This window comes from Nerophis lumbriciformis, linkage group LG02, assembly GCF_033978685.3.
Source record: "Nerophis lumbriciformis linkage group LG02, RoL_Nlum_v2.1, whole genome shotgun sequence".
Lineage (NCBI taxonomy): Eukaryota > Metazoa > Chordata > Actinopteri > Syngnathiformes > Syngnathidae > Nerophis > Nerophis lumbriciformis.
This window is the reverse complement of record NC_084549.2, coordinates 66,836,556-66,862,302: the sequence shown is the minus strand read 5'-3', so window position 1 is coordinate 66,862,302 and position 25,747 is coordinate 66,836,556. Positions and strand designations below refer to the sequence as shown.

The following is a 25,747-nucleotide window of genomic DNA, read 5'->3' as shown; positions in this document are numbered from 1 at the left end:
AGAATAGGAAGCGGTAGAAGAACACGGAGTCGCCATTGGAGTTTTTCCTTAAAGTGCTGCAGTTGCTTTAATGAAACTATCACACGCAGAATTCGGAGGTCAACTTTCACTCGGAGAGCAAACGTAATGCGTAAATTAATAATTGTTAGTCCTCGACTCGACCGTTTTCTGGTAGCTAGTGATTAGCCAGATAGTTTAGCTAGCTAGCTTGTTTGATCTGCCGACACGATGTTTCGCGGGCGAAAGCTCATCAGACCGCCAGGGATTGACGGACCACCATGCGACATGGGTCCACACCCGGCCTGGGGTCCTCCGCCATGGGGAGGATGGGGCCCGCCTCCGCCCGACGGATGGGGCCCGCCTCCGCCCGACGGATGGGGCCCGCCACCGCCCGACGGATGGGGCCCGCCCCCACCCGACGGATGGGGTCCGCCGCCGCCCGACGGATGGGGCCCGCATCCGCCCGACGGATGGGGTCCGCCGCCGCCCGGTGGATGGGGTCCGCCGCCGCCCGACGGATGGGGCCCGCCGCCGCCCGACGGATGGGGTCCACCGCCGCCCAATGGATGGGGTCCACAGCCGCCCGGTGGATGGGGCCCGCCGCCTCCCGGAGGCTGGGGCCCCCCTCCCCACGGTTGGGGACCTGAGTCGTGGGAACCCTCGCCATTTCCACCCCCTCCGGCCACTGTTCCACCTCCTCCGGCCGGTATTCCACCACCCAGTTCTCTTCCCATACCTCCTTTCGGCTTCCCGTCTGGATGGACGGGAGAGGTGAGTGTCAATTACTTCTGTAACAAGAGTCCGTATCACAAAATATTAACAACTTAATTGGCCTCGTGGTTAGAGTGTCCGCCCTGAGATCGGTAGGTCGTGAGTTCAAAACCCGGCATACCAAAGACAATACAAATGGGACTCATTACCTCCCAGCATAAATGATTCCTGGGCGCGGCCACTGCTGCTGCTCACTGCTCCCCTCACCTCCCAGGGGGTGATCAAGGGTGATGGGTCAAATGCAGAGAATAATTCTGCCACACCTAGTGTGTGTGACAATCATGGGTACTTTAACTTTTTAAAATGCCCCACACAATTTTAACCGGCAACATATTTATTCAATACCAAGAAATACTGTGTTAAAAACAATACTAAGCATGTTGTACAAACAATTAGTTATTCGAAGGGATGTAATAATCTACAACATTTACCTTCCAGAGTGAGCTTCTCCATATTTTCATGGATAAATGTCCACTGTTAAGATAATATTTAATGTCCTTGGCTGCCGCTGTCGACTTACTAATTCACTCATATGTCTGTTTTGACATTGTTGTTCTGCTGTCAGCGTTATTTACTGTGCATCCGCTGCACTTGTTACACATTTTGTGCTATGTGTGGAATAAATTCATGTTTATCCTAACACACAATACCCCATAATGACAATGTTGTTGTTGTTTTTTTTACTTTATTAAAAACAAAAAATCACATGTACGTAATGCAAGTTTTACTTGGCTGTAGTTTCTGCTAAAGGTGCATCAACAAAGTAGTGAGCAAAAGCTGCAAGTTCTTATTTGTACATGTGATTTCTTAGTTTTGAATTTTTAAAACATTTGCAAAAAAAATAAATATATATATATTTAGACTTAGACTTCCTTTTTATTGTCATTCAAATTTGAACTTTACAGTACAGATAAGAACAAAATGTGTGTGTGTGTGTGTGTGTGTGTGTGTGTATATGTATCTATCTATCTATCTATCTATCTATCTATCTATCTATCTATCTATCTATATATATCTCACATTGTCATTATTAGAGGTGGGGGAAATAATCGATTTTTAGATGCATCGCAATTCGAGCATGGATAATTACAAAATCGATTCGTAAACGTCAATAATCTATTTATTTATTGCAAATAAAGTAATGCAGACAGTTTTAAAATGTGTCTGACTGCAGCGAGCCACCTCATTGAGAGTCGACCAGCTCCTTTATTGTAGGGCACTTATGTTCCAGTTTTGCACACATTTCTATTAATTTAAAACATCTGGGAATTGATTTAACAGGTTGTTTTTTTATTACAAAAGCCCTGTTTTTAAAGTTGCAAGTGATAATCTCTAATTTAGTGAAACGAAAAGAAATGTAAAACTGCATCAATATATAGCGGTATAGCTCGGTTGGTACAGTGGCCGTGCCAGCAATTTGAGGGTTCCAGGTTCGATACCCGCTTCCGCCATCCTAGTCAATGCCGTTGTGTCCTTCAGCAAGACACTTTACCCACCTGCTCTCAGTGCCTCCCACACTGGTTTAAATGTAACTTAGATATTGGGTTTCACTATGTAAAAGCGCTTTGAGTCACTAGAGAAAAGCGCTATATAAATATAATTCACATCAATATACATAAATTAAAGATCCATCAATAATCGATTTTTAATCGAATCGTAGCATCTGAATCGTAATCGAATCATGAGGTATCATTATGAGGTACTGTGTGTAGAATTTTGACGATAAATATAATTTATTTCATTTTGGAATAAGGCTGCAAGTTGCCCTTTTTTCTGGACTCTTGCTGCCCAGTGTGACTTTCTTCTTCTTCTTCTTCTTTTTCTTCAGGTGACGCCGGAAAATGCCGACTGGGTAAGTCGTGTTGAAACTCGGGGTGTTCACTTCCGATACGACACCGATATTGGAGCCTTGTGCATTGTCCGATACCGATATAGCTCCGATACGATTTCAGCAAGAATCATACATACTTTGGAGAGATTGACTGATTATCGGCCGGACCAGATATTTTGCATAATGACGTACGTTAGTATCGTCCTCTTTTTATTGGTATATGCCTTTTTGTTTTTTTTTACAACTACAACAGGAAGTACATCATATGATATCACACACCAGTAAACCCGCTGCAGGACTGCTTGTATTGCACATGATATCACACAGTAGAGTTAACACATTGCAGGACGGCTTGTATCGCGCATGATATCACATACAAGTAAACACGCTGCGGGACTGCTTGTATCGCACATGATATCACACACAAGTAAAAACATTGCAGGACTGCTTGTATCGCACATGACATCACCCACAAGTAAACACGCTGCAGGACTGCTTGTATCGCACATGATATCACACACAAACACGCTGCAGGACTGCTTGTATCGCACATAATATCACACACAAGTAAACACGCTGCAGGACTGCTTGTATCGCATATGATATCACACACAAACAAACACGCTGCAGGACTACTTGTATCGCACATGGTATCACACACAAGTAAACACGCTGCAGGACTACTTGTATCGCACATGGTATCACACACAGGTAAACACGCTGCAGGACTGCTTGTATTGCACATGATATCACACAGTAGAGTTAACACATTGCAGGACGGCTTGTATCGCGCATGATATCCCATACAAGTAAACACGCTGCGGGACTGCTTGTATCGCACATGATATCACACACAAGTAAAAACATTGCAGGACTGCTTGTATCGCACATGACATCACCCACAAGTAAACACGCTGCAGGACTGCTTGTATCGCACATATTTCACACAAGTACGGTAAACAAGCCGCAGGGCTGCTTGTATCGCACATGATATCACACACAAACACGCTGCAGGACTGCTTGTATCGCACATAATATCACACACAAGTAAACACGCTGCAGGACTGCTTGTATCACATATGATATCACACACAAATAAACACGCTGCAGGACTACTTGTATCGCACATGGTATCACACACAAGTAAACACGCTGCAGGACTGGTTGGTCCTGGTTAGGGCCTTGCATGGCAGCTCCCGCCATCAGTGTGTGAATGGATGAATGTGGAAATAGTGTCAAAGCGCTTTGAGTTCCTTAAAAAGGTAGAAAAGCGCTATACAAGTATAACCCATTTACCATTTACTGCTTGTATCGCACATGATATCACACACAAGTAAACTCGCTGCAAGACTGCTTGTATCGCCGCTCATAAAGTTTTTTTTGCTAATAGTGGACCGATACAAATATTGGAACGGGACACCCCAAGTTGAAAAGGGGCTTGTAGTTAACATTTTTTAAATTTCAATGGTCAGCAGAAAGCTTTGATTCCAACGCAGCCTCCTGGCACCACCCCAGCTGAAACTCAAAAGACGGCGACGGAGAACAGCGCTCTTGCAAAGGCTGAAGACTCCGCCCCCAAAGCCGAGGAGGAACCTGCCAAGGCCACCAAGCTGCCGTTCAACCTTCTGGGAAAGCGCGAGGTCGATAAGTAAGCATACGCGTCAGTCGTGTGATAAGTTGCCAGGCGCCCTCGCTAAAGCATCCTTGTGTTGTCAGGCCGCCTGCAGGGAGGTCCACTGGAATCATCATCTTCATTGGGGTAAGAGAGCACCTGTGGTCCAGTGTTCATTTGGACAGCAGTTTAGTATAGTCCGTCTTTTTACAAAAATGTACTTTAGTATGAGTCATCTAAATCAGTGGTCCCCAACCACCGGGCCCGGTACCGGTCCGTGGATCGATTGGTACCGGGCCGCACAAGAAATAAAAAAAAAAACATTTTTTATTTTTTAAATTTTTTTATTAAATCAACATAAAAAACACAAGATACACTTAAAATTAGTGCACCAACCCAAAAAACCTCCCTCCCCCATTTACACTCATTCACACTCATTCGCACAAAAGGGTTGTTTTTTTCTGTTATTATTATTTCTGGTTCCTACATTATATATCAATATAGATCAATACAGTCTGCAGGGATACAGTCCGTAAGCACATAATTTTATTTTTTTATGACAATATGAGCGTATTTTCCGGACTATAGGGCGCAACGGTATAAAATCCACACCCACAAAAAAAAAAATCATATTTAAGCCACACCGGGCTATAAGCCGCAGATGTATATGTTGCAAAATTAGTTATTTACACAGAAAGATTTTGTAAATGTTGATTTATATACCTTAACTGTTTCCTAACAGTGTCTATAACACAGCTGATCAAACACAACAGAAGTCATCGTCATGGACCCACTAGCTGCGAAAGCTAGCTCTCCAATCTGCTAAACAGACTCAATAACTCCACGGTGACGTTTTGCTGAATTTACGAAACTGAAACAATTTAAAAAGAACGCCATTGTAAGTTAATAATACTAACACAAACATTCGTAAACGTATTAGCATATTGACTTCATTACATTTCGATAGCATGTACAAATATGCATGAAAAGACTCCTACAGACATCACACATGGGACGGTTTACGAAGTAAGAATTGTTTTAGATATATTGTAGAACTTATAAACGTTGCTTGAAGTGATGAACGAAGAATCCATATGAGTAGAATGCTATGGAAGGCTAGAAGACGGAACAGCACTTTTACTTCCGGTTCAAAGCATTAAACAACAGGAAACATCTAGCTGCACTAGCACAGCGCGAACTCAGCCAAAAGATAGCACAAACAATAACACACCTTTTAAGTGTCTTTGCATTAGGGCTGGGCGATAAGGCCTTTTTTTAATATCTCGATATTTTTAGGCCATATCGCGATCCACAATATATATCTCAATATTTTGCCTTATCCTTGAATGAACACTTGATACATATAATCACAGCAGTATGATGATTCTATGTGTCTACATTAAAACATTCTTGTTCATACTGCATTAATATATGCTCATTTTAAACTTTAAGGCAGAGAAGGAAATCACAACTAAGTCAATTTACCAAAACTGTATTTATTAAACTGTTAAGCAGTGGCACAAGCATTCATGTCATTTCCAAAACAGAAAGTGCAAGATTGTCAACATTTTAAAACAAGCTATTAGTTCACTTTTGCGCATGTTGTCACTAAGATGACTTATCAAAACAACACTAAATTAAAGTGCACTTTTTGTACAGAACGCCACTAATAGTTTAAAAACATGATGTCACACAAGATATTTCAATAAGTGTCAAATAAAAATGAGCTACATAATAGGAAATCAAATAGTGTTCGTCCTTCGCTATGTGGTAGGTTCCTGCGGACATTATCTCCTTTTGTTGTCGACTATTTTTTTCATACGGTGTTGATCTGGAAATGTTTGCCTCGGCATTTTGATGGTGTGGCACCGGCCGGAGATGTTGACATGCGGAGTAAGCACTCTTCATTCTCCAGCAGGTGACTTTTCAAATGATGCTACATATTAGCAGTAATGCTACTTTTTGTAGAAACGCTTTTGCCCCGCACTTGACAAATTACGGTTGTCTGTTCAACATATTATAAATAAAGTTGATTTGATTTGATTTGATATTCCCACTTGAAGCCAAACTACCGCCAGACGATGGATCCCCTGCTGTTTTTCTTGGGAATTAATTCTTCCTTCATTTGTTACCAGATTCGCACCTTTTTTCTCTCGTATTAACACTCGCACCACAGCTAACGTTACCCATACTGCTACCTCTCTGCTCCGCGAAGGCGTATACGTATGTGACGTATGACGTGACAGTATGTGACGTATGTAGAAGGTGCGCTTGCTGTCTGTGAGAAGGATACACAAGAAGGAGTGGGAAGAGCCTGTAGTGTAATGCCAGCAGCTAAAAGCAACTGCGTGAGAACGTCTACTCGAATATCACGAAATAGTAATTTTCTATATCGCACAGAGACAACCCCGCGCTATATCGCGTATATGGATATATCGCCCAGCCCTACTTTGCATGTGTTTTATGAAAACTATTTGCATTATGGCTGCCGGCGAAGAAAAATCCATACATTTAAACAAGCCACAGGGCTCAAAGCGTAGGAAAAAAAGAGTTGCTTAAAGTCTTGAATTTACTGTACTTCTGATTGGATAGATTCCTAACTTGTCCCACCTGCCTAAAGATGAAATTAAATATGATTTCGTCTCAACATTTTCCTCTTGTTTTAATTTGTCAACTGAATTGTCAGTTTTATTGTTTTTGCCAATGTGCATGTGATTAGTCATCGATCTATTTTAGTGTGGGGAAAAATAGGTTGTTGACGATTGACGATTTTTAGTCAACAAAATGAACACTATTGTGGTCACATGATCCTCATTGGACTGGATTCAATCTTGATTGTCATAAATAGTGTGTTGACAAACTGATCCGATGCCATGTTGACGCCAGTCACGATTGTTTGTGCTGCACAGCCCTCGTTTGGTCATATCAAGCGGGAAGACCAGAAGAAGTTCTCCTTCAGCTTTAAGGGGTTCTTCGGGGACCCCAAAGCGATGAAGGCCGGCGTCCGCGTCCACTTCACCGCCTGCAAGGGGAAGGTAAGAAAGTTTCTAGTTGACAATCAGAATGTTCACACGTGTATCATTCCTTCATACATTTTTCAAAATAAAACCAGAACTGAAAAAAAACAGATATAACTTGTTTGTTGCCAGACACAGAACTACAAAATAGATAATGAATGGTTCATCCAAGTTCTAATATTGTGCACAATTGCAAAATGGACGAAACAGATGGATAAACATATTTTTTTGCAGATATAATTGATATATATGTGTTTACATTGTTACTTTTGTTTACAAAAGTTTTAACTTTGTTTTGTTAGTTAAGTCATGTACAACTCTACCTCTGCCTACATGTTCAATATTAAAGTTTGTCAATACTTTATTTAGCCATTTTATTTATTGTTTTGGTTGTGTATATATGGGGTCCTCAACATATTGTTGTGCTTTTGGTTGTGATTTTTATTCAAGTGCATATAATTTTGCGAACAGAGTGTATTTAATTGTTTGTTTTATTTAACTTGGTATTTAAACACTTACATTCCAATTACAATGTTAAAATATAAGAGAAACACAAGTTTATTGCATTTGAAGGGATGTACCGTACATGCATTATATTTATGTGTTATCATTACATTAGTGGTTAATTTAATCTGAAAAAATAATACCGGTAGTAATAATAATAATTTGTAGGTCAATGTATCGTCCAGCATAGTTTGTTACCAGCCTAGGCTTAGATCAGTGGTTCTTAACCTGGGTTCGATCAAACCCTAGGGGTTCGTCGGAGGTCAAGACACACCCGACTCATCGTGTAAATAAAAACTTCTCCCTATCGGCGTATTACGGATACGGCAACAGCAAAAGTCACACTGATTTGCAGGTGTGTAATTTGTTGTGAGTTTATGCACTGTGTTGGTTTTGTTCTTTGAACAAGGTGATGTTCATGCACGGTTCATTTTGTGCACCAGTAAAAAACATGGTAACACTTTAGTATGGGGAACATATTCACCATTAATTAGTTGCTTATTAACATGCAAATTAGTAACATATTGGCTCTTAACTAGTCATTATTAAGTACTTATTAATGCCTTATTCGGCATGGCCTTACTATAACCCTAACCCTCTAACCCTAACCCTAACCAAATAACTCTAAATTAAGTCTTTGTTACTTAGAATAGGTTCCCCTAGTGTCCAAAAAACTCTAAATTAAGTCTTTGTAACTTAGAATATGTTCCCCATACTAAAGTGTTACCAAAAACATATAACTTTGTCTTGAATTAAAAAAAACAAAAAACATTTTATTTTTCACTAAAGAAGGGTTCGGTGAATGCGCATATGAAACTGGTGGGGTTCGGTAACTCCAACAAGGTTAAGAACCACAGGCTTAGATACAAGTAATATCATATTGTGACATCCTGTCATGACCTGGCAGCTTCTTTACCTGGTTGCTGGGTCATGGGGCGTAACCACCCGCACGCACACCTGATGCTCGTCTTCTCCTGACTACTTAAGCGCCCCAGTCCCACTACTTAGCAACAGTAGATTTCCTGATGATTCACCCTTCCGACCGTGTTCATCTTTGGCTCTTTTCTCGCTCCTCGTCCCCTGAGACTCAGTCACAGCGTTGCTTTGTTATGTTTCCGTTCCGTCACACCGTAAGTGTGCTCCCTCAGTTAATTTTTGCTTACTCCTGTTTGGAAGTATTTTGACTTTTTGTCATGCTCTGCATTCAGGGTCCTACTACAGCTATGCCGATTGTGACACACTCGTAGTTATTAGTGTCAACAGTTAAGCTTTTTGGTCTTTTTGCTCTTTTTTTCTTTCATTGTTACTTGTTTCAATTCAACAATATACTGCCGGCCAACAAAAGTCGAACTGCTGGCCCCAAATTGCCCCCGGGCCATACTTTGGACACCTCTACAGCACATGATGTATATATGTATGCAATGTAGTAACAGGCACATTCATAATAACATGTAATATTTTGTATCGTTTTTTTGGTCATTTTAGTTTCTGGAACATGACGACATTTCAGTCAATTACCTTAGTGTATCAAATAGGACATGTATCTTTTTTGTCCATTTCCAATTGTGTAGAAAATCTGAAAAAAATATTACTTTTTTTGGTTTGTTTTTTCGGTTTTGGTCTATTGACAAATATTTGGGGGGAAAAAGCGTGGTTATTTAGTTTTGTTTTTATTTTTTAAATGAAATGAAGGAATGATACACGGATTAAACTTTACGTTTATGTTCGAAAACAGAAACATCATATTGCCACAGACGTGAAAGTGGCTCCAGGTGGAACCGAGCGCGTGGATCCAGAAATCTACGAGGGCGTGGTCAGTCTGCCCATCTTGGAGCCGCAGGTGAGGTCTTGTGTTCTGAGAGCCCTGAACGTTTTCAATATTAATAAATAGAGTATGTGAGAATGCCAATAGTCTACAGCAAAATTCCTCTTGTAGCATTCCCACAATGAATGTTTGAGTTCGAGTCCAGAGCACGTTTGTCCCATCATTCTCCCTGTGACTGAGTGCGAGTGTCCTCACAGCCCGGCGAGCGCCAGTTCCCCGGTCAGGTCTTGATCCACATTGATCGTCTGAAGACCAACCTGACCTTCGACAGGAAGGACAGCGCGGTGACGCTGCTGAAGGATGACCGGGTTCTCATCAACCTGCTGACTGACATAGCCACGGAAAAGCGGCGCGCCACCAACATCCGACCCACGATTCCCTCCACCTTTGAGTTCACCAAAGAGACCCGAGAGAAGGTGAGCGACAGTTCGGGCGGGTATCCCCGGCCTGACGTTCATCACTTCCTGTATTCACACGCTGCAGGGAATCATCGCCAGTGTCGAGGACTGCGAGGGCGTCATCCGTTCTGACACACACGGCGAGCTCCCTTTCGATATCATGGAGAACTTCAGCGACATTGATTTTACCTCCGAGGACGTCAACGAGGAAGTGGAATTCACATTGCACAAGGTGATAATCCGACCTTTGACCCCTCCAAAGTTTGATATGCTCTTCTCAGAGTAGACAATTACACTCAAATATTTTTCAGCGGCGAGCGGGTAACCAGGCCATCCGGATTAGTCGGGTGAAGGAGAACCTGCTTCTGACGCTCTGTAGCCCCTCGTCAAAGGACACGGACCTCGACGCCGGCAAAAATTCTGCCAACCAGAGCACACACGATGCACGGAAGCTGCTGCCCGACATGTGTCTGGACCCGGAGCTGTATGAGGGTGTGGTTAGCCAGCCCATCATTGAGCCCAAGGTAAACATGTCACCTGTGTTATCACAGTACACCATTGCTTCTCAATCATTTTCTAATACGCGCCCCCTGCCACACCAATCTTAACTGCAACTATAAATAATTTTATTATGTCCCGAGCAACACAAAGCTGCAAAGGTCCTATTGAAATTGCTTTATTATTATTCTCCCACTTTGATGGCATTTTTGAGGGCCTTAACAAGCACGACAACTTTACCAAGTTTTGCAAGCGTGTCCAGAACACGTCATTTTAAAATTTACTCTTCAGCGCCCGCTTGAAAATTTTAAAAATGTCGACTCTCCCACCAGATTCACGTGTCGTCAGGAAAATAAATAGCCGAGACGTCTGTCATGACAGGAGGCACTTAAAAAGTCTCAAGAACCCATATTTGAAAAAAACCAGGAAGTCCACTATCTTGTATCTGTCGGCCATTTTTAGGCCAGAAACGGGGGCAGATTTTAAGGTAAGATTTTTAGGAATGTTGCCTATTGTTTACAGTCATTATGAAAGATATGACGACGGATGGATTTTTTTTTTAATGTATTCTAACTCGTAAGTAAACTCAAATAAAAAGGGAGGTCCTCTGTTCCACCCATAAAACCCAATAAAAAAACACCCAAAAAGCCAACAATACTCCATTTACATGTCGTGACTTGAGTATGAACTAAGTATTAGTAGTACAATTATTATACTCAGCCTCAAGGGTTGTAATTGGGGGTTAAATCACCAACAATTATTCCCGGGCCTGGCCACTGCTGCTGCTCACTGCTCCCCTCACCTCCCAGGGGGTGATCAAGGGTGATGGGTCAAATGCAGAGAATAATTACGCCACACCTAGTGTGTGTGTGACAATCATTGGTACTTTAACTTAATAAGTGCTGACACAGACAAACTGTTTATAGCGCCGCCGTGATCATGAGATTCTGTTTCAATGTTGACATCGACTGATCAGCTGCTTCCTTGCTCGTCAAACTTTAGTCTAGATCGTAAATAATCCCTCAGACCTGGATAGTAGAATGATGAGGACGTATTCTGACAAGTCGGTACACTTTGACAATTTCGACCAGGGAATGGCGAGAACGACATGAAAAGACGCTTGGTTCCACCCCCCTTTTTTTGCGAGGATTATGAGTCATTTTTCATCTAAACGGGAATATATGAACATCCTAGCAGTCGGTATCCTAATGACAGCAGACATTGTACAGTAAGTGATATTTTATCATGTTCGTTGGCTCTCACGATGTCTGCAGTGAGTAATAGTCATGTTGTGGAAAAAAGCAAATTTTGTGATGGAAAAAAAATATCGTAGAACCTTGATTACTCTTTTTGTATGATGGGCCGCCAAACTTGCTCCTTAAAAAAAAGAAGTGTAACCTCTGCTAACAACGGCGATTTGGCTTGCAGGCCGACATGGACGGTTACCCGGGCCAGATCCACGCCAACATTGGCACCATCCGAACCAACGTGACCTTCGACCATAGGGACTGTGGCGTGACTCTGCTGAAGAACGACCAGGTGCTCCTCAGCCTGCTGGTGGACATGAAGACCTACAAGAAGAGAGCGGCTAACATCAAACCCAAGATCCCGTTCACCTTTGCCCACACTAACGAGAAGCGACAACTGGTAAGAACTTGATGGCAAACATTCAACGCCACCTTTTAGGGTTTGGCATTGTTTCAATTTTAATGAATCAATCAAAGTTTATTTATATAGCTCTTAATCACAAATGCCTCAAAGGGCTTCACAAATGCCTCAAAGGGCTTCACAAACCACATCCTTGTCTCCGATCCCAAAAATGTGTGCAAAACTGGACCATAGTGCCCAGTAATTTTAGAACTGTCTATATTTACAATAAATAAATCGATTATTGACGTTTCTATAATCTTCCATGTCCGAATTGCGGTGCATCTAAAAATCTGTTGTTTCCCCCCCACCTCTAATTAGCGGTAGCATTTCTTTGCTCCCTCAATGTTAGCATAATAGACAGACGTAAGGCTCGGCGATATAAGTATCACGATATCAGTATTTTGTATCGATTGATAGCAATAATTGATCATTTTTGTGACCTATGGACTTTTCCTCTTTTATCCACAATTTCTTCAATTTGACTTTCTCTTTTCACTCCATGCAAATAATCAACCGCTAAACAAACAAACTTGATAGTTGATACTGTTACCTGTTTGGCTGTTAGCAGGTCACGCCCAGTGATCGCTTCCTGCGTTGCTCCGTTACCAGAGATTGAGTGGATGAACAAGGCTGGTATAGCGGGTCAAAGATGGAACACTCTTTGAATTTCCAAACATGAATACGGAGGTGTTTCGTCACTTTGCTGCACGCCTTCATACGTACACCAGTGTGAGTTTGTCATCGGCACAAAATGAAAAAATGTGAATGATTCCAGGAGAATCGTACTGGGGCTAGGGATGATACTCGAAACCGATTTTCCCGGTTGTTCGATAAGAAAAGAACCGAGTCCTCGGACTCGAATCCCTTTTTGAGAACCGGTACCCGTTATCGAGACCACTATAGTAAAGAAAAGAGTTGGTTCTTTATTCGAATCCCTGGGAACGAATCCCGTCCCGACCAGAAATGGACATCACAAGAAATGACGTCACGTAGCTCAGTCATTAGGCGCAGATAGGGAAAGCAGGAAAAACAATGGACCGGAAAAAGCGCTCCAAGGTGTAATAAAGTTAAAAACAAAAGGTATAATCCAATGAATAACTTTACTGAGAGATTTGAGCAGGGTACAAACACATGACAAACACTTTTACGACCAACCGGAAACATAGCAACCAGGCTAGCAACGCACCTTCTTTACGGCAGCTCTCGCAACATTCTTAAAGCAACCGCAGCATATATATATATACACAACATATATGACATTATCTCCCTTTTTTAACTTGTTTTTCTTTCCTTGTAAACAAAACAAAATCACAATGTATATGTGTTGTCTGTCTCTAATTATAAATAATGCAGACAAGGCGTGTTGGCTGAGTTCTTGACGTTTACTTTCACAGCGTGCTCATAACCTCATTCTTAGCTGTCTGGTGGCGACATGCAACAACACTTTTCGGGGCTACCGCGCATGCTCGTCACTCCCGTTGCATGCTGGGTAGTGTAGTTGTTATATTCCCTAGCTCATAACATCACATCTTTCCCCCTATAAAGAAATAATGTTAACTCAATAAAGTGTATTTCTTTTTTTAGCTTGAACTTTTCATTTTTTAGCATTGTAACCACATTTGCAAACAACTTTTCTCTTCATAGAATTTTCTTTCAATAAAGAAATAAAGTGCAAAAATGTCAAAGCATCATAACAAACAGTTATGTCAAATAGCAACAGAAGTGCACTTTTTGGAGAGCTGTATTATTTTCAGTTTTGTGCCCAAGGGACTGATTTTATTTAACACTATATTATTATTTATACACCTATAGTGATCACAGAGACAGGTTGTTTTTGTGGTACTGTATATATTTGTTTTTCTGAAAAATCACACTTAATATACTTTTGGTAACAACAGTCAATATTTATTTATTTTATTTTATTTTTTTAGGGGGGTAACAGTCAATATTTATTTATTTATTAGATTTAATTTTTTTCTTATATAATAAAAGTGAGCTTTTGTTAAACCAAATATTGTGTGTTTTTTTCTATATACAACAACCTATCTGGACTCGATAAGAGAATCGATAAGGAATCGGTTCGATAAGAGGATTCGATAATAGGCTCGAACTCGATAATTTCTTATCAAACATCATCCCTAACTGGGCCTGTACGATTAATCTAATTTTGATTTTGATTATGAAAATATAATAATCGGGGGGGGGGGGGGGGGGGCGCAATGTGCATGCAAATTCCAGAGATTGTGACGGTGGAGCAGATGAACGAATGAGTGGGGGAAAAAAACCAAGTCGACTAGAAGTTTGGGATCTCACCAGAGTTGCTACTTTTTATTTGACACAGTGCTAGTATTCCTAATCAATAATCATTAACTCAACAATGATTTTTGTGTTAATGTGACTGCGGACAGAGTCACATAATTGGCCAATAAAACGGAATCCGCTGAAAAACGCAGAATAATATTCGAGAAATTGACATAAATGAAAGTGAAATGTTGTCTGTGTGAGGAGAAAAAACATTTGTTTGGGAAAGCATTTCTTCGGTAGCGCTCATTTATCCGCAAAACACTCCCTCGGCTCCGTTCTGAACTAAACAACGTCCAGACGGTCACTTGAAACAGAGAGTAAACTATGAAGCCAAAGCTAGCAAGAACAATCCATACACCCACAACACATCTCATCTGCTTGTGTTGTTGTGAACGACATCATCCATGTAACATTAATGTACAAACAGCGGTTGCAACTTGACAGGCGCGCTCTCTTTTTTTCACAGCCTCAAGTGAGTCGCCACTTTACTCGGTAAGCTGAGAACAACAGCACAGCACACGTCCCCCTTCACAATAATAGCGCAGTACGCCACATCTGGTCTGACTGCGCTTACAAAATAAAGGGTTAAAAAAAGAACCTTGCACAAGCATAATGTACTTGAAGCACTTTTATGCTTTGATCTAAGATACTGGTCAAAATTGTCCAAAGATTTATGCACCAATGAATGTACATATTTTTGCATTTAATTAACCAATATTTTATACAATTTTATTTGACACAAAAAGCACACACTCTATAGTGGTAAAATAAGTCTAAAAGGTAAAAAACTGAATCAAAAACAATTAAAATGGAAAAACTGATAGTTTTCTTTTAATGGCTATTGTTATTCAAAGTTATTGTTATTAATTATGTTTTACTTGTTGTGGTTTATTTGTTGCTAATTTGTATCCAGTTTTTTTTAAACTATATTTAAAGTTGAGTTTTGTTGGTACAAAAAAGACTTGTTTTGACATTAATAAATAATCTTGTAATTACCATATTTTTCGGACTATAAGTCGCTCCGGAGTATACGTCGCACCAGCCGAAAATCCACAATAAAGAAGAAAAAAACATATATACGTCGCATTTTGAGGGGAAATTTATTTGATCAAATCCGACACCAAGAATAGACATTTGAAAGGCAATTTAAAATAAATAAAGAATAGTGAACAACAGGCTGAATAAGTGTACGCCATATGACGCACAAATAACCAACTGAGAACGTGCCCGGTATGTTAACGCAACACATCATGGCAAGAGTCATTCAAATAACTATAACATATAGAACATGCTATATGTTTACCAAACAATCCGTCACTCCCGATTGCTAAATCTGATGAAATCTTCCTCCTCGGTGTCGCTCCTGGTATGCGCCGCTAGCGTCCATTCTTTCTGCTGCTCGATCGCCGTTTTCTGGTGCATATTTCACGTCCAGCTTGTAATCTGCAGTAAATGATTTCCTTTTCGGTGCCATTTTAGTTCAGTCCTTCTCAGTTTTTATAAGTTACCGCCAATGTTGATGTGATCCATTTTAATAGCTCCGGCAGCATATAACAGTTAGCATTCCAAAACCCACAATGCACTTCTGCCATGACCCGCCCCGGCCGAATTCTTATTGGTTGGCGTGTGAGTGACGATTGCTGACGTGTGTGTGACGATGGCTGCCATTTGCTTCGTCGCTCACGCGAATTAGATAAATAATATTATTTGATATTTTACGGTAATGTGTTAATTTCACATATGAAAAAAACGTCGACTTATAGTCCGAAAAATGCGGTAATCGTGATTACAATATCAATCAAAAAAATATTTTTTGCCGTAATCGCCCAGCCCTACTCGGTGCCCAACTCCACCACCTTTGGTAGACTGCAACGGGTCTTTGTCTCACCAGGGCGTCATCAACAGCCTCGGAGACAGCGAGGGCGTCCTCACCTGTGAGGAGCACGGCGAGCTGCCTTTCGACCGCTCTGAAAACTTCAGCGACACAGAGTTCAGCCAAGACGACGTCAGCAAGGAGGTGGAGTTCACGGTGGTCCTGGTAGGTCTGGCGCACGCCCCACCCCCAACTGCCTGCTAAGCGGTCAGATTGGGAAAATTGTGAGAACGTTTGTGAGCAGGTGAAGGAAAAGAAGAGGGCCGTCAGGATGCGGAGGACAAAGATGGTGGAGGACCAGATTGTGACGGAGAAAAGGAGGAAGGAAGAGGAGGAGCAGCAGAAGGAAAAGAAGCGGAAGGAGGCGGTGGCGGCAGCACTTACAGCTGCCAAAGAAAAGGTGAGATAGACAAGTACTCTCATCCGTAGGTCAAAGTTCAGGAGTAGACTGACCAGCATGATGTTCCCGCAGTGGACACCGCTTGGCTTCAATACCTCACTGCCCTATTCCTCGGACAAAATCAGCAAAGAGCGATTTGATGGCACCGTCCTCAAAGTCCCCACAAAACCCATCAAGAAGGAACCAAAGGACGAGGAGCCAGGTGGCGGAGCTGAGAGCGCACAAATAAACGCTAACATGGACGTGAGAAAAACACCACTTGTTGTATGTGGACCCCCGTCTTGTCCCTGGTCCAAGTTCACATCTTCTCCCTGCAGGTCAACATTAAAAAGGAGGAGGAGGATCAGGAGGTGAAAACTGAAAGACCAGAGGAGGAAAAGAGCAACGAGGAGGTTGGAGGCGGAGCTGAGAGCCAGTCAGCTGAGAGTCAGTCATCTCCCCCTGAGGGGCTGGGGCGACTGGTGATGACCGTGGAAGGCCAGCAGAAGATGCTGACCTTTGGCCTGATCGACATGCTGACCAGAGCCACCATGCTTGTAGGAGACAAGGTGGGTGGGCGCTGCTCAAGGCCACCAAACATACGTTCTGGGGACGGCGTGGCGAAGTTGGTAGAGTGGCCGTGCCAGCAATCGGAGGGTTGCTGGTTACTGGGGTTCAATCCCCACCTTCTACCATCCTAGTCACGTCCGTTGTGTCCTTGGGCAAGACACTTCACCCCTTGCTCCTGATGGCTGCTGGTTAGCGCCTTGCATGGCAGCTCCCGCCATCAGTGTGTGAATGTGTGTGTGAATGGGTAAATGTGGAAATAGTGTCAAAGCGCTTTGAGTACCTTGAAGGTAGAAAAGCGCTATACAAGTATAACCCATTTATCATTTATCTTACGGGTTATTGTGCTAATGGTGCCGCTGGGTTCATGTTCAGGTGCGCTTCAACCTGGCCACCAATCAGGAGAAAAAAGCAGAACGGGCCACATTTGTGGAAATTCTTCCCAGCTCCTTTGAAGAGTCCACAAAAGAACGGAGACATGTAAGACCGCTGACACCCTTTTTTTTCCCCTTATGTTTGGTGGTGCTGACCGTGTGTGTGTGTGTGTGTGTGTGTGTGTGTGTGTGTGTGTGTGGTTGTGTGTGTGTTTTCAGGGTATTGTGATTGAGTTCTCTGAGCACTCAGGACTCATTAAGTGCTCGGAGGACCCTCAGCTCTTCTTCTACATGTTTGAGGTGATCGAGAAAAAGAAACTGGAGCTGAACGAGAAGGTCGACTTCAGCATTGTCCCGGTAAGTCCTCATCATCCTTCTCGTCTTCTGCTGGTTTCCGTCGCCTTGGGGGTGCATTCAAAATAACTACCTAGCTCCGCCCCCATGGCCGGTTTGACCAGCAAAGTGTTGGAATTGTCCACATTTCACACAGGAATCTGACGTGGATCTGGTCTTAACGACGCTGATCCTTGAGTTAGAAATAGGAGCTAGAAGTTTGGAGAGGATTGTGAATCAGACCATGTCGTCTGTAGGGATGGGTACCAAGTCCGGTAGTTTTTTTGGCATTGACCGAATCCCGTCGGTACCTGGGTTGCGCTTGGTGTCACGCCTCATTCTGGACTCAGCAGGCTCTACCTAGAAATGTAGCGATAAACGGGATAAGAGATATTATTGATAACCGCAGTAAAACTCACAATGTATTACCGTTTTAACTTAAAATGATCGCAAAACCGTGATTGATAACTGCACTGCACGGGCTGGCTAGCTTAAATGCTAACATTAAAGCAAGAGACATTAACGTATTTCCCTATTAAGAATCAACATACCCCAATCTAAACTTGCATAAACACTTTACTGTTTGAACAACTAGGATCTTCAATTGTGTACATTGAACCTGCAAGCTGTGGTTTTACGGTGCTTTCAAAGATTGCTGAAAAGCGTGGGACAACCAAAAAGTAAAATAAAATAAATAAATAATAATATATTTGATTTGATTTGCAATGCACTTTTTATTTAAATACATCTTAAAGTGCTAAAGTACAAACCAGTATTTAAAAGAATAAAAGTTTAGTTATCAAAATACTATTGGAGAAGCATAAGAATCACAAATGATGCAAAATAGTGGCTTTTCTAACATTATGTCTATTTCACTTTTTTTTTGTATCCAATGGTTTGAGTGTGTGCTAGAGTACTTTTTGAGCACATTCAACAATGTTGCAATTACAGTGATCATTTTTGTCACGGTTTCATTTTCAATGCTAACAAAGAAATTGATTCAGAAGTGTTATGAAACAAAATACAAAAAATAGGCATGTTATCATAATCAGTTCATTTTTAAATGTTGCAATAAAATTATTATTATTATTATTATTGACACACAGAAGTACCGAAAATTGGTACGGTTGAGTACCGGTATCAATTCCCAGGTACCAAGAATTGGTACGGTATCGGTTCAATTGTGAAATGTGCCCATCCCTAGTCATCTGTTTCCATGTCTTCCAGCATGAATTCATGGAGGGTAGTAACCAGGCCATCAGGATCAAACGTTTCACTGAGAATGTTTTTTTACCCGCACGAAAACTATGTGCTGCCGCCGCCAGTAAAAAGAAGGTGAGTGCACCTGGACTCTGCTTGTAATGATTACGACGTCAATCCAGTTGTGACTGTCGCACATGTCAATACAGGTTTTGCGAATGCGAATCAGTCAAGTCAGCTAACCTACAGAACCTAGTCCCTTGTCGTAACTGGCATAGGTTTTTGAAGCAGTTAAAGACATCCAAAAAGCTAACTGTATCTGAAAGCCTAATGCACTTGCTAATGGGTCGTTACTCTTCAGCAGTCAGACATGAGCTATTCTAAATATTCCTGATCAATACGTTCTTCCGGCTGTAAATCTGCCACAATGGATATAATTAAAGTGTAAATGGTCGACACCGACTGATGGGATCTTAATAGTGATGGTGACACAATGTTGTTGTCTCCCCAGATGACCATCAATTTGGCAAGACCTTTACATTTAGAGTAAGTACTTTGTTGGATTCTTTGCTTAGTAATATAGTAGTAGACCACTTGATTACATGACTGCTATTAATGGATGCTTATTTTTTTTCAAACAAAGGAAAGACAAACAAAAGGCAGAAAAGCTCAAAATTACGATGAAAAATCTGAGAGCCCAGGATAAAAAGTCTAGTTTCAACATACGGGACTATAGCCGCAGCAGGAGTCGAAGTAGAAGCCGGAGTCGAAGTCCACCCAGTGACAAATATAGACACGGAAATAAACGTAGACGCAGCATCAGTCCCGAACGAGACCGCAAAAGCAGCAGGTATCGACGAAGTATAAGTCGAGAAAGGTCTCGCCGACGTTCGTGGAGCCGCAGCAGGAGCCGAAGCACGAGCCGAGACCGATCGGGCAGGAAGAGGAGCAAAATCAGTCGAGAGCGTGAAGGACACAAGAGGAGGATGGAGCCAAGCCTGCCTCCGAGAGGTCGAGTGGATGATGAGCTGGCTAGAAAGAAGCGGGAACTGGAGGAGCTAAATGAGATGATTGCCTACAAGAAGTCACTGGTCGATCCCAGAGGACTGGACCCTGGACAGAGGACGTGCTTCGACTATGACCATGGCAGGGTCACCACCCCTGAGTTCAAACCTGTTCACTCTATTCTAAAGAAACGACCAGATGACCTTGAGTACTCCCGCCGCCTTCCTCCACCCTATGAAGACCCTTATTATGGAAGACCATACCACGATTCGGGTAGTTACAGTGCCCCCTATGCTCGAGGTCCATATGGTGACCCTTCTTACACTGATCGGCCATATGAAAGCCGGCTATATGGTAAACCTTCACACGAAGGCCCTTCAACCAGCGGCCGCCCTTACACTGATCGCTATGACGTTTATGAGGAAACGTACGGTGATCAATACTACGACCCGATGTATGGGCACCAGCTTCGTGAAGGTCCATACCACGACACAGTCAAAAAAAGTCTGTCTCCCAAACCTTCAACACAGACTCGTCAAGTTTATTCTCCCACAGAAGCGTTGTGTAATAGCCCATCCCCAAAGCGGAAAAGTCCAACACCGCCTCCAGTCGAGAAGCCTCCACTACATCGCTTTCTGGACATGCTTAAAAAAAACGTGACCACTGAAAAGATGACAGAAGCCGTTGCCGTAAAAGACGAACTTCTGCCACATGAGCAGCCACTTGAAGATGGCAAGGGCTTTTCTCGCATTGTGGGGCTGGTTCAAGAGCCCCCTAGCTCCAGCGTTGTGGCCTTAGAGGAGGAAAATAACTTACCAAGCCCCAAACAACTTTCAGCGGAGCCAAACCAGAACAAGACGGAGTCCTATAGCAAGATCCAGACTTTGCTGCGCACATTCGGCCTAAACCTGACTAAGAATGACATGACCAAGTTGGCCAGCTGCACCCAGGAAACAACGTACCGCTCAAGGTCCTCGTCCACAGACAGAGAAGTGTCTTCCACACCCCAGGAAGATCGAAGTACAACATCTTCAGCTGAGGCGAACCTCATCCATCCGACCTCCTCTGTCAGTCCATCCCCTTTAGAACCGCCAAGCAGGAGGCCCGCAGTCTCCGAGTACGAAGAATTCCTTAATCAACAAGAGCTTGAGGCGCTAAAAAACGCTAGAGAGCTGCAAAGTCTTACAAAAGAGATGGAAAGCACACCTTCACCTAAACCTCCCCCAGGCCCTCCTCCCGCACACTGCCAACATCCATCCCTTCCAATAAACTGGCCACCCCTCGACATTGCTTCATCTCTCAAAGCTACCCCTAAATGTTCTCCTGCTGCTGGTCGACTTCCTCCTGGACCACCTCCTGGACCCCCTCCCCGGCGATCTCCTGGACAGCCTCCTTTCATTGGCAAGCCAGCCTCAGCTCTGTCGCTCGACTTCCCTGCTCAAGCAAAACAGCCATTGTCCTCAACTGTGAACGAGGACCAGTCCACAATCTCTTCGACGGTGGCCAGATGCCTAAAGGTCATCGAGTCTGTCAAGTCTCAGTCTGTGAAGCCGGGAGCTAAATCGCTCAAATCTGTCCAGTTCAGTTTAACGTCAGAGTCAGCCACAAATTCATATTGCCCTGTCGTTGACATCAAGTCCAAGCAGAAGGAAAAGGTAGAGTCAGTAGCATTTCTTTGGAGGACTTGTAGTCACTGTTGTGTACTCATGTGTTTGTGTTACAGTTGGACTTGTACAACCAGAAGATTTTGGAAAAGCGAGACCAGCAGTACAAAGAAAAGCGAGAACTGCAGTACCAAGAAAAGCTAGCCCGCAAGCAAGGCAAGAAGATGATGTTCTCTCCAGGTATCATAGCTATTGATGTATCAAAGCTTTTTTCAAAACCTACAGTAGCTTGTATTTGCTTTCACCAAGCCTTATTGAAGCACCAAAGAAGCAGAATGCTTTTCTTAGTTCTTTATGTAATGTTTGCAGATATAAGTCCACACTATTGCATTTGTTTCCAGCCAGTGGAAAAAAAGCATAAAGATGCTTCTCGCACGTCTGACCAGGAACACATTGTGGTGGTTTTGTTATGTTTGCCGCCAGACCAAGCTTCGGATCGCCCAGTAGCACAGAAATTACACAGGTTTGCGGTCGGCGATTTGGAAACTTCCAAAGTAGTCTTAGGTCTTCATTGCTAGCAGTGCACATTAGCAAGAAGTAGTGGTTCTTCCCAGTCGTCAAGGAAAGAAGTAAACTGCAAGTAACTGTTTTTTTTCCTCTTCACATAGTATTTCTATCCAGCCTAAAAAGTAGAGACAAATATGTTTTATTCATGTACTACCTAGTATTTTAGCAAAAGTTGTTGCTAAGGATATACACACATACCTTTTTTGCTTCTTTTAAAGTCCAGTTTTATTTAAGGTTATTTCAACATCAAGTAGTAATTTCATAGCTCAGGGAGTTGCCTAGCTAGCATCATGTGTCTCATAGCTCCAACTACTACAGCTTTTCACTCAGTGGCTTAGTGGTTAGAGTGTCCGCCCTGAGATCGGAAGGTTGTGAGTTCAAAACCCGGCCGAGTCATACCAAAGACTATAAAAATGGGACCCATTACCTCCCTGCTTGGCACTCAGCATCAAGGGTTGGAATTGGGGGTTAAATCACCAAAAATGATTCCCGGGTGCGGCACCGCTGCTGCCCACTGCTCCCCTCACCTCCCAGGGTGTGAACAAGGGGATGGGTCAAATGCAGAGGACAAATTTCACCACACCTAGTGTGTGTGTGACAATCATTGGTACTTTAACTTGAACTTTTTACATTTACATTCAGTACCTTCCAGGTGAGTAAAAAGGTACTTTTCCTCATCTGCGGGACATTTTGGACCTTCCTGTTTGCCGAATCTTCACTTTTATGAGCTGAGGTGAAACCTGCAACAGTCTGAGACCCAAGTACATTTGTGCTACAATTAGTCATCTAAATGCAAAGTACTCCTGTTTATTCAGAGTACGAAAGGACTCTTAGGGCTGGCTGTGCATTTACCGCGTTCACCGATGTAGCGCTAAAAGTTTGCTACAAAACAGCTTTTAAGAACATGGCATGAAGAAGCTTAGGATGCGCGCTCGGTAGTTATTTATGCTAAAGTGTGCAAATGATTTTACTCAGCTAAAGTTTACTTACAGCGGCTTGTGGACTGTTTTGAAAGTACATACCAAGCATCTTAGCTAGCTAGCTATGTTTCTTGTTCTAGACTTACCATGTAATCTCTTCAGCAGATGTAGCTTCTGTAACTCTACTTTGTTAGGCCTAGAATGCAAGTTTCTGTCTACAACGGCGTTGCGAGTCTGCGATACATTTAGAAATGCTTAAATCTATGTGAAGAACTCATCATCGTAAGATTGATGCTAGACCCATGCACTGTTCAAATGCGTTAGCCATGTTCACGAAAGCTTTTTATTCCAAAACCTCTCCATACCAAGAACTTACTTTGGACAGCACATGTTCAAAGTCACGCAAGTTTTTTTAAAAAAGTTTTTTTAACTTGTTTAATGGTAGCAAGTCAGCTTTGTCAAAGGGTGTTGCATTTCGTCGGTGGTAAGTCTTGAAGGAGTTGGGGTAAGTAAAGTCGACATATTGTTCTTCAGGTAAAGTTGGCCACACTCCAAGCAGCCAGAGTCAGTGACTACTGTGTACTGACTAAAATGATCCTTTCTGATCTATTCTGTTATTATGAGTGCAGAGGCTATCCCACTTTCCTATACTCAATCCAGCAAAACCACACATCTGTAGACCATTTTGCTCCAGTCTCATGCTAAGCTAACCTAACCTGAGCCAGAAGTTTCAACAGAAAGGTGGTGGAATGATTAGGCTGTTGCAAAATGTATGCTATTTGATATGGGATTACCAAGTTTATTGCTTAGTTAAATGGTTTCTTAAAGAATCCAGATGTAGAGTCCAAGCTTACAGTAGTAGCTGGACGTGTGAAAATGTCTCCTCGGAAGTTCCACAATTGTCAAGCTAGCAGCTAAACAAAACGGCCTGCCAATAAATAACATTCATTTGAGCACTGATGTAGCATAATGCTAACTGCACAGTCGTGTGATAGTTGCACCGTCACCACCACCGTAACACAGTACTTGACTGTAGAGCAGTTGTTGTGTCATTTAACGGCTTAGAAGAAGACAAATGTTACTACACAAATCTAGCTAGAATTACTTATGTGATCTGTTGGTTCTCTTGTGTGATGTGGCAGAACAACTTTATTCATTATTTGTGTTTTAGTTCGTCTTTAATTGTCTAGCCTCATAAATGTGGGGATTTTCCATGAAGCTAAGCTAATGATCGGAACTTTGAAATAAAAATGACCTGATCTTTTGAGTGTGCTTGTATAAGCACCACACACTGTTTTCATTGCTCTTTATGGTGAAAGTCAAACCAGTCAAGGTAGGTGTTTATTTATTATTATCTGGATGATTTGTTGAACATTTCCTAAATGTTACCTGTGAATTTTCTCATTTAATTCTCAGGGCATTAAATCGATTACAACTAGACGGAACCTCCTGAGTGTTCTTCTTTAATACAAAGTCAGTTTACATCAGTTGTCCGGGACTAAATAGCTAGGATGGTCCGACAGCGTGTCAGTAGTTGTAAAAGTGTTTACTTCTGTGAAGTCTTTGTATGAGTATCTTGAGAGTCCTTGACTGATTAATCCACCGTGTTCCCATTTACAGCCACGGCAGTCAGCAGTGAACCCAAGAATGTTTGGATTTGTGGTCATTCGCTGGTGTACTGGGCAGAGATACGGGCCACGTCTCCAGAGGTAGGTATGCAGCTGGGCATGGACCCCAGCAAGGTAGCTATCTGGTGGAAGGGGGTCCAAGGCATGACGTGGCCGCAGCTGCTCCCTCTGCTGCACCAGCTCAAAGTCACCTGGCCCGACCCCCACGTCCTTGTTATGCACCTGGGGGGCAACGACATGTGCACCGACAGTCCTACCAACCTGTTGGCCTCTGTTAAAAAGGACTTGACCTCCATGAGGACCATCTTCCCTCACACCCTCCTCGTTTGGTCCAATATCCTTCCCCGCAGGGTGTGGCGCCACTCGGCTGACGCCCATGAGGTGGATCTGGTCCGAAGCACGGTCAACCGCAGAATCCAAAACATAGTCTCGGAGTTAGGCGGCGTTTCTTTGGCCCATGACAACATCCGCTGTGGCTCACACACGGGCTTGTACCGGCCCGATGGCATCCATTTGTCCCACAAGGGGATCGACCTGTTCAATTTGAACCTGCAGGATTATCTGGAGAAGTGGGAGGGAGAAATGAACAACACCTCCGACTAAGAGAGTGCTTACTTAGTCAGCTTAGCTTCTGTTTGTTGATTGTATTGTTTTTTTTTAATGATGGGGGAAGACATCCAAACAAACACATTTGAAATAAATGAAACCAATAAATCCCATGACAACAGTTATAATTGTGCTATTCACCATTATGTTTGTGCTCATCCTTTTTAATATTTAGATGTAGGCTCTGCCATCTTACCGTGAAAGTCTTCAAAGATACTGAGGAAATATTACGTCAGAAAATGCCCGTCTTTGAAATGGAGGCTGACACATTATGTAACAAG

The 25,747-nt window shown here is 42.6% G+C and overlaps 1 protein-coding gene across 4 annotated transcripts; it reads left to right on the top strand.

The window, feature by feature from the left end:
- On the top strand, positions 1-25,594 carry LOC133610597 (uncharacterized). Of its 4 annotated transcripts, none has more exons than XM_061967033.1 (21): positions 1-771; positions 2,600-2,623; positions 4,099-4,250; positions 4,319-4,361; positions 7,124-7,249; positions 9,471-9,575; positions 9,758-9,976; positions 10,044-10,190; positions 10,270-10,482; positions 11,885-12,103; positions 16,302-16,448; positions 16,528-16,683; positions 16,756-16,926; positions 17,001-17,231; positions 17,605-17,709; positions 17,823-17,960; positions 19,164-19,271; positions 19,648-19,682; positions 19,780-21,796; positions 21,865-21,985; positions 24,853-25,594. In XM_061967033.1, exons 1-21 carry the CDS (start codon positions 229-231, stop codon positions 25,461-25,463), a joined length of 5,631 nt encoding a protein of 1,876 aa, XP_061823017.1. In that variant the 5' UTR covers positions 1-228; the 3' UTR covers positions 25,464-25,594. The 4 variants fall into 4 exon arrangements, with proteins under 4 accessions (XP_061823017.1, XP_061823008.1, XP_061823025.1 ...); XM_061967024.1 differs by having other exon boundaries at positions 4,078-4,250; XM_061967041.1 differs by having other exon boundaries at positions 4,075-4,250; positions 21,865-21,961.
- Positions 25,595-25,747: the final 153 nt, after the last annotated feature.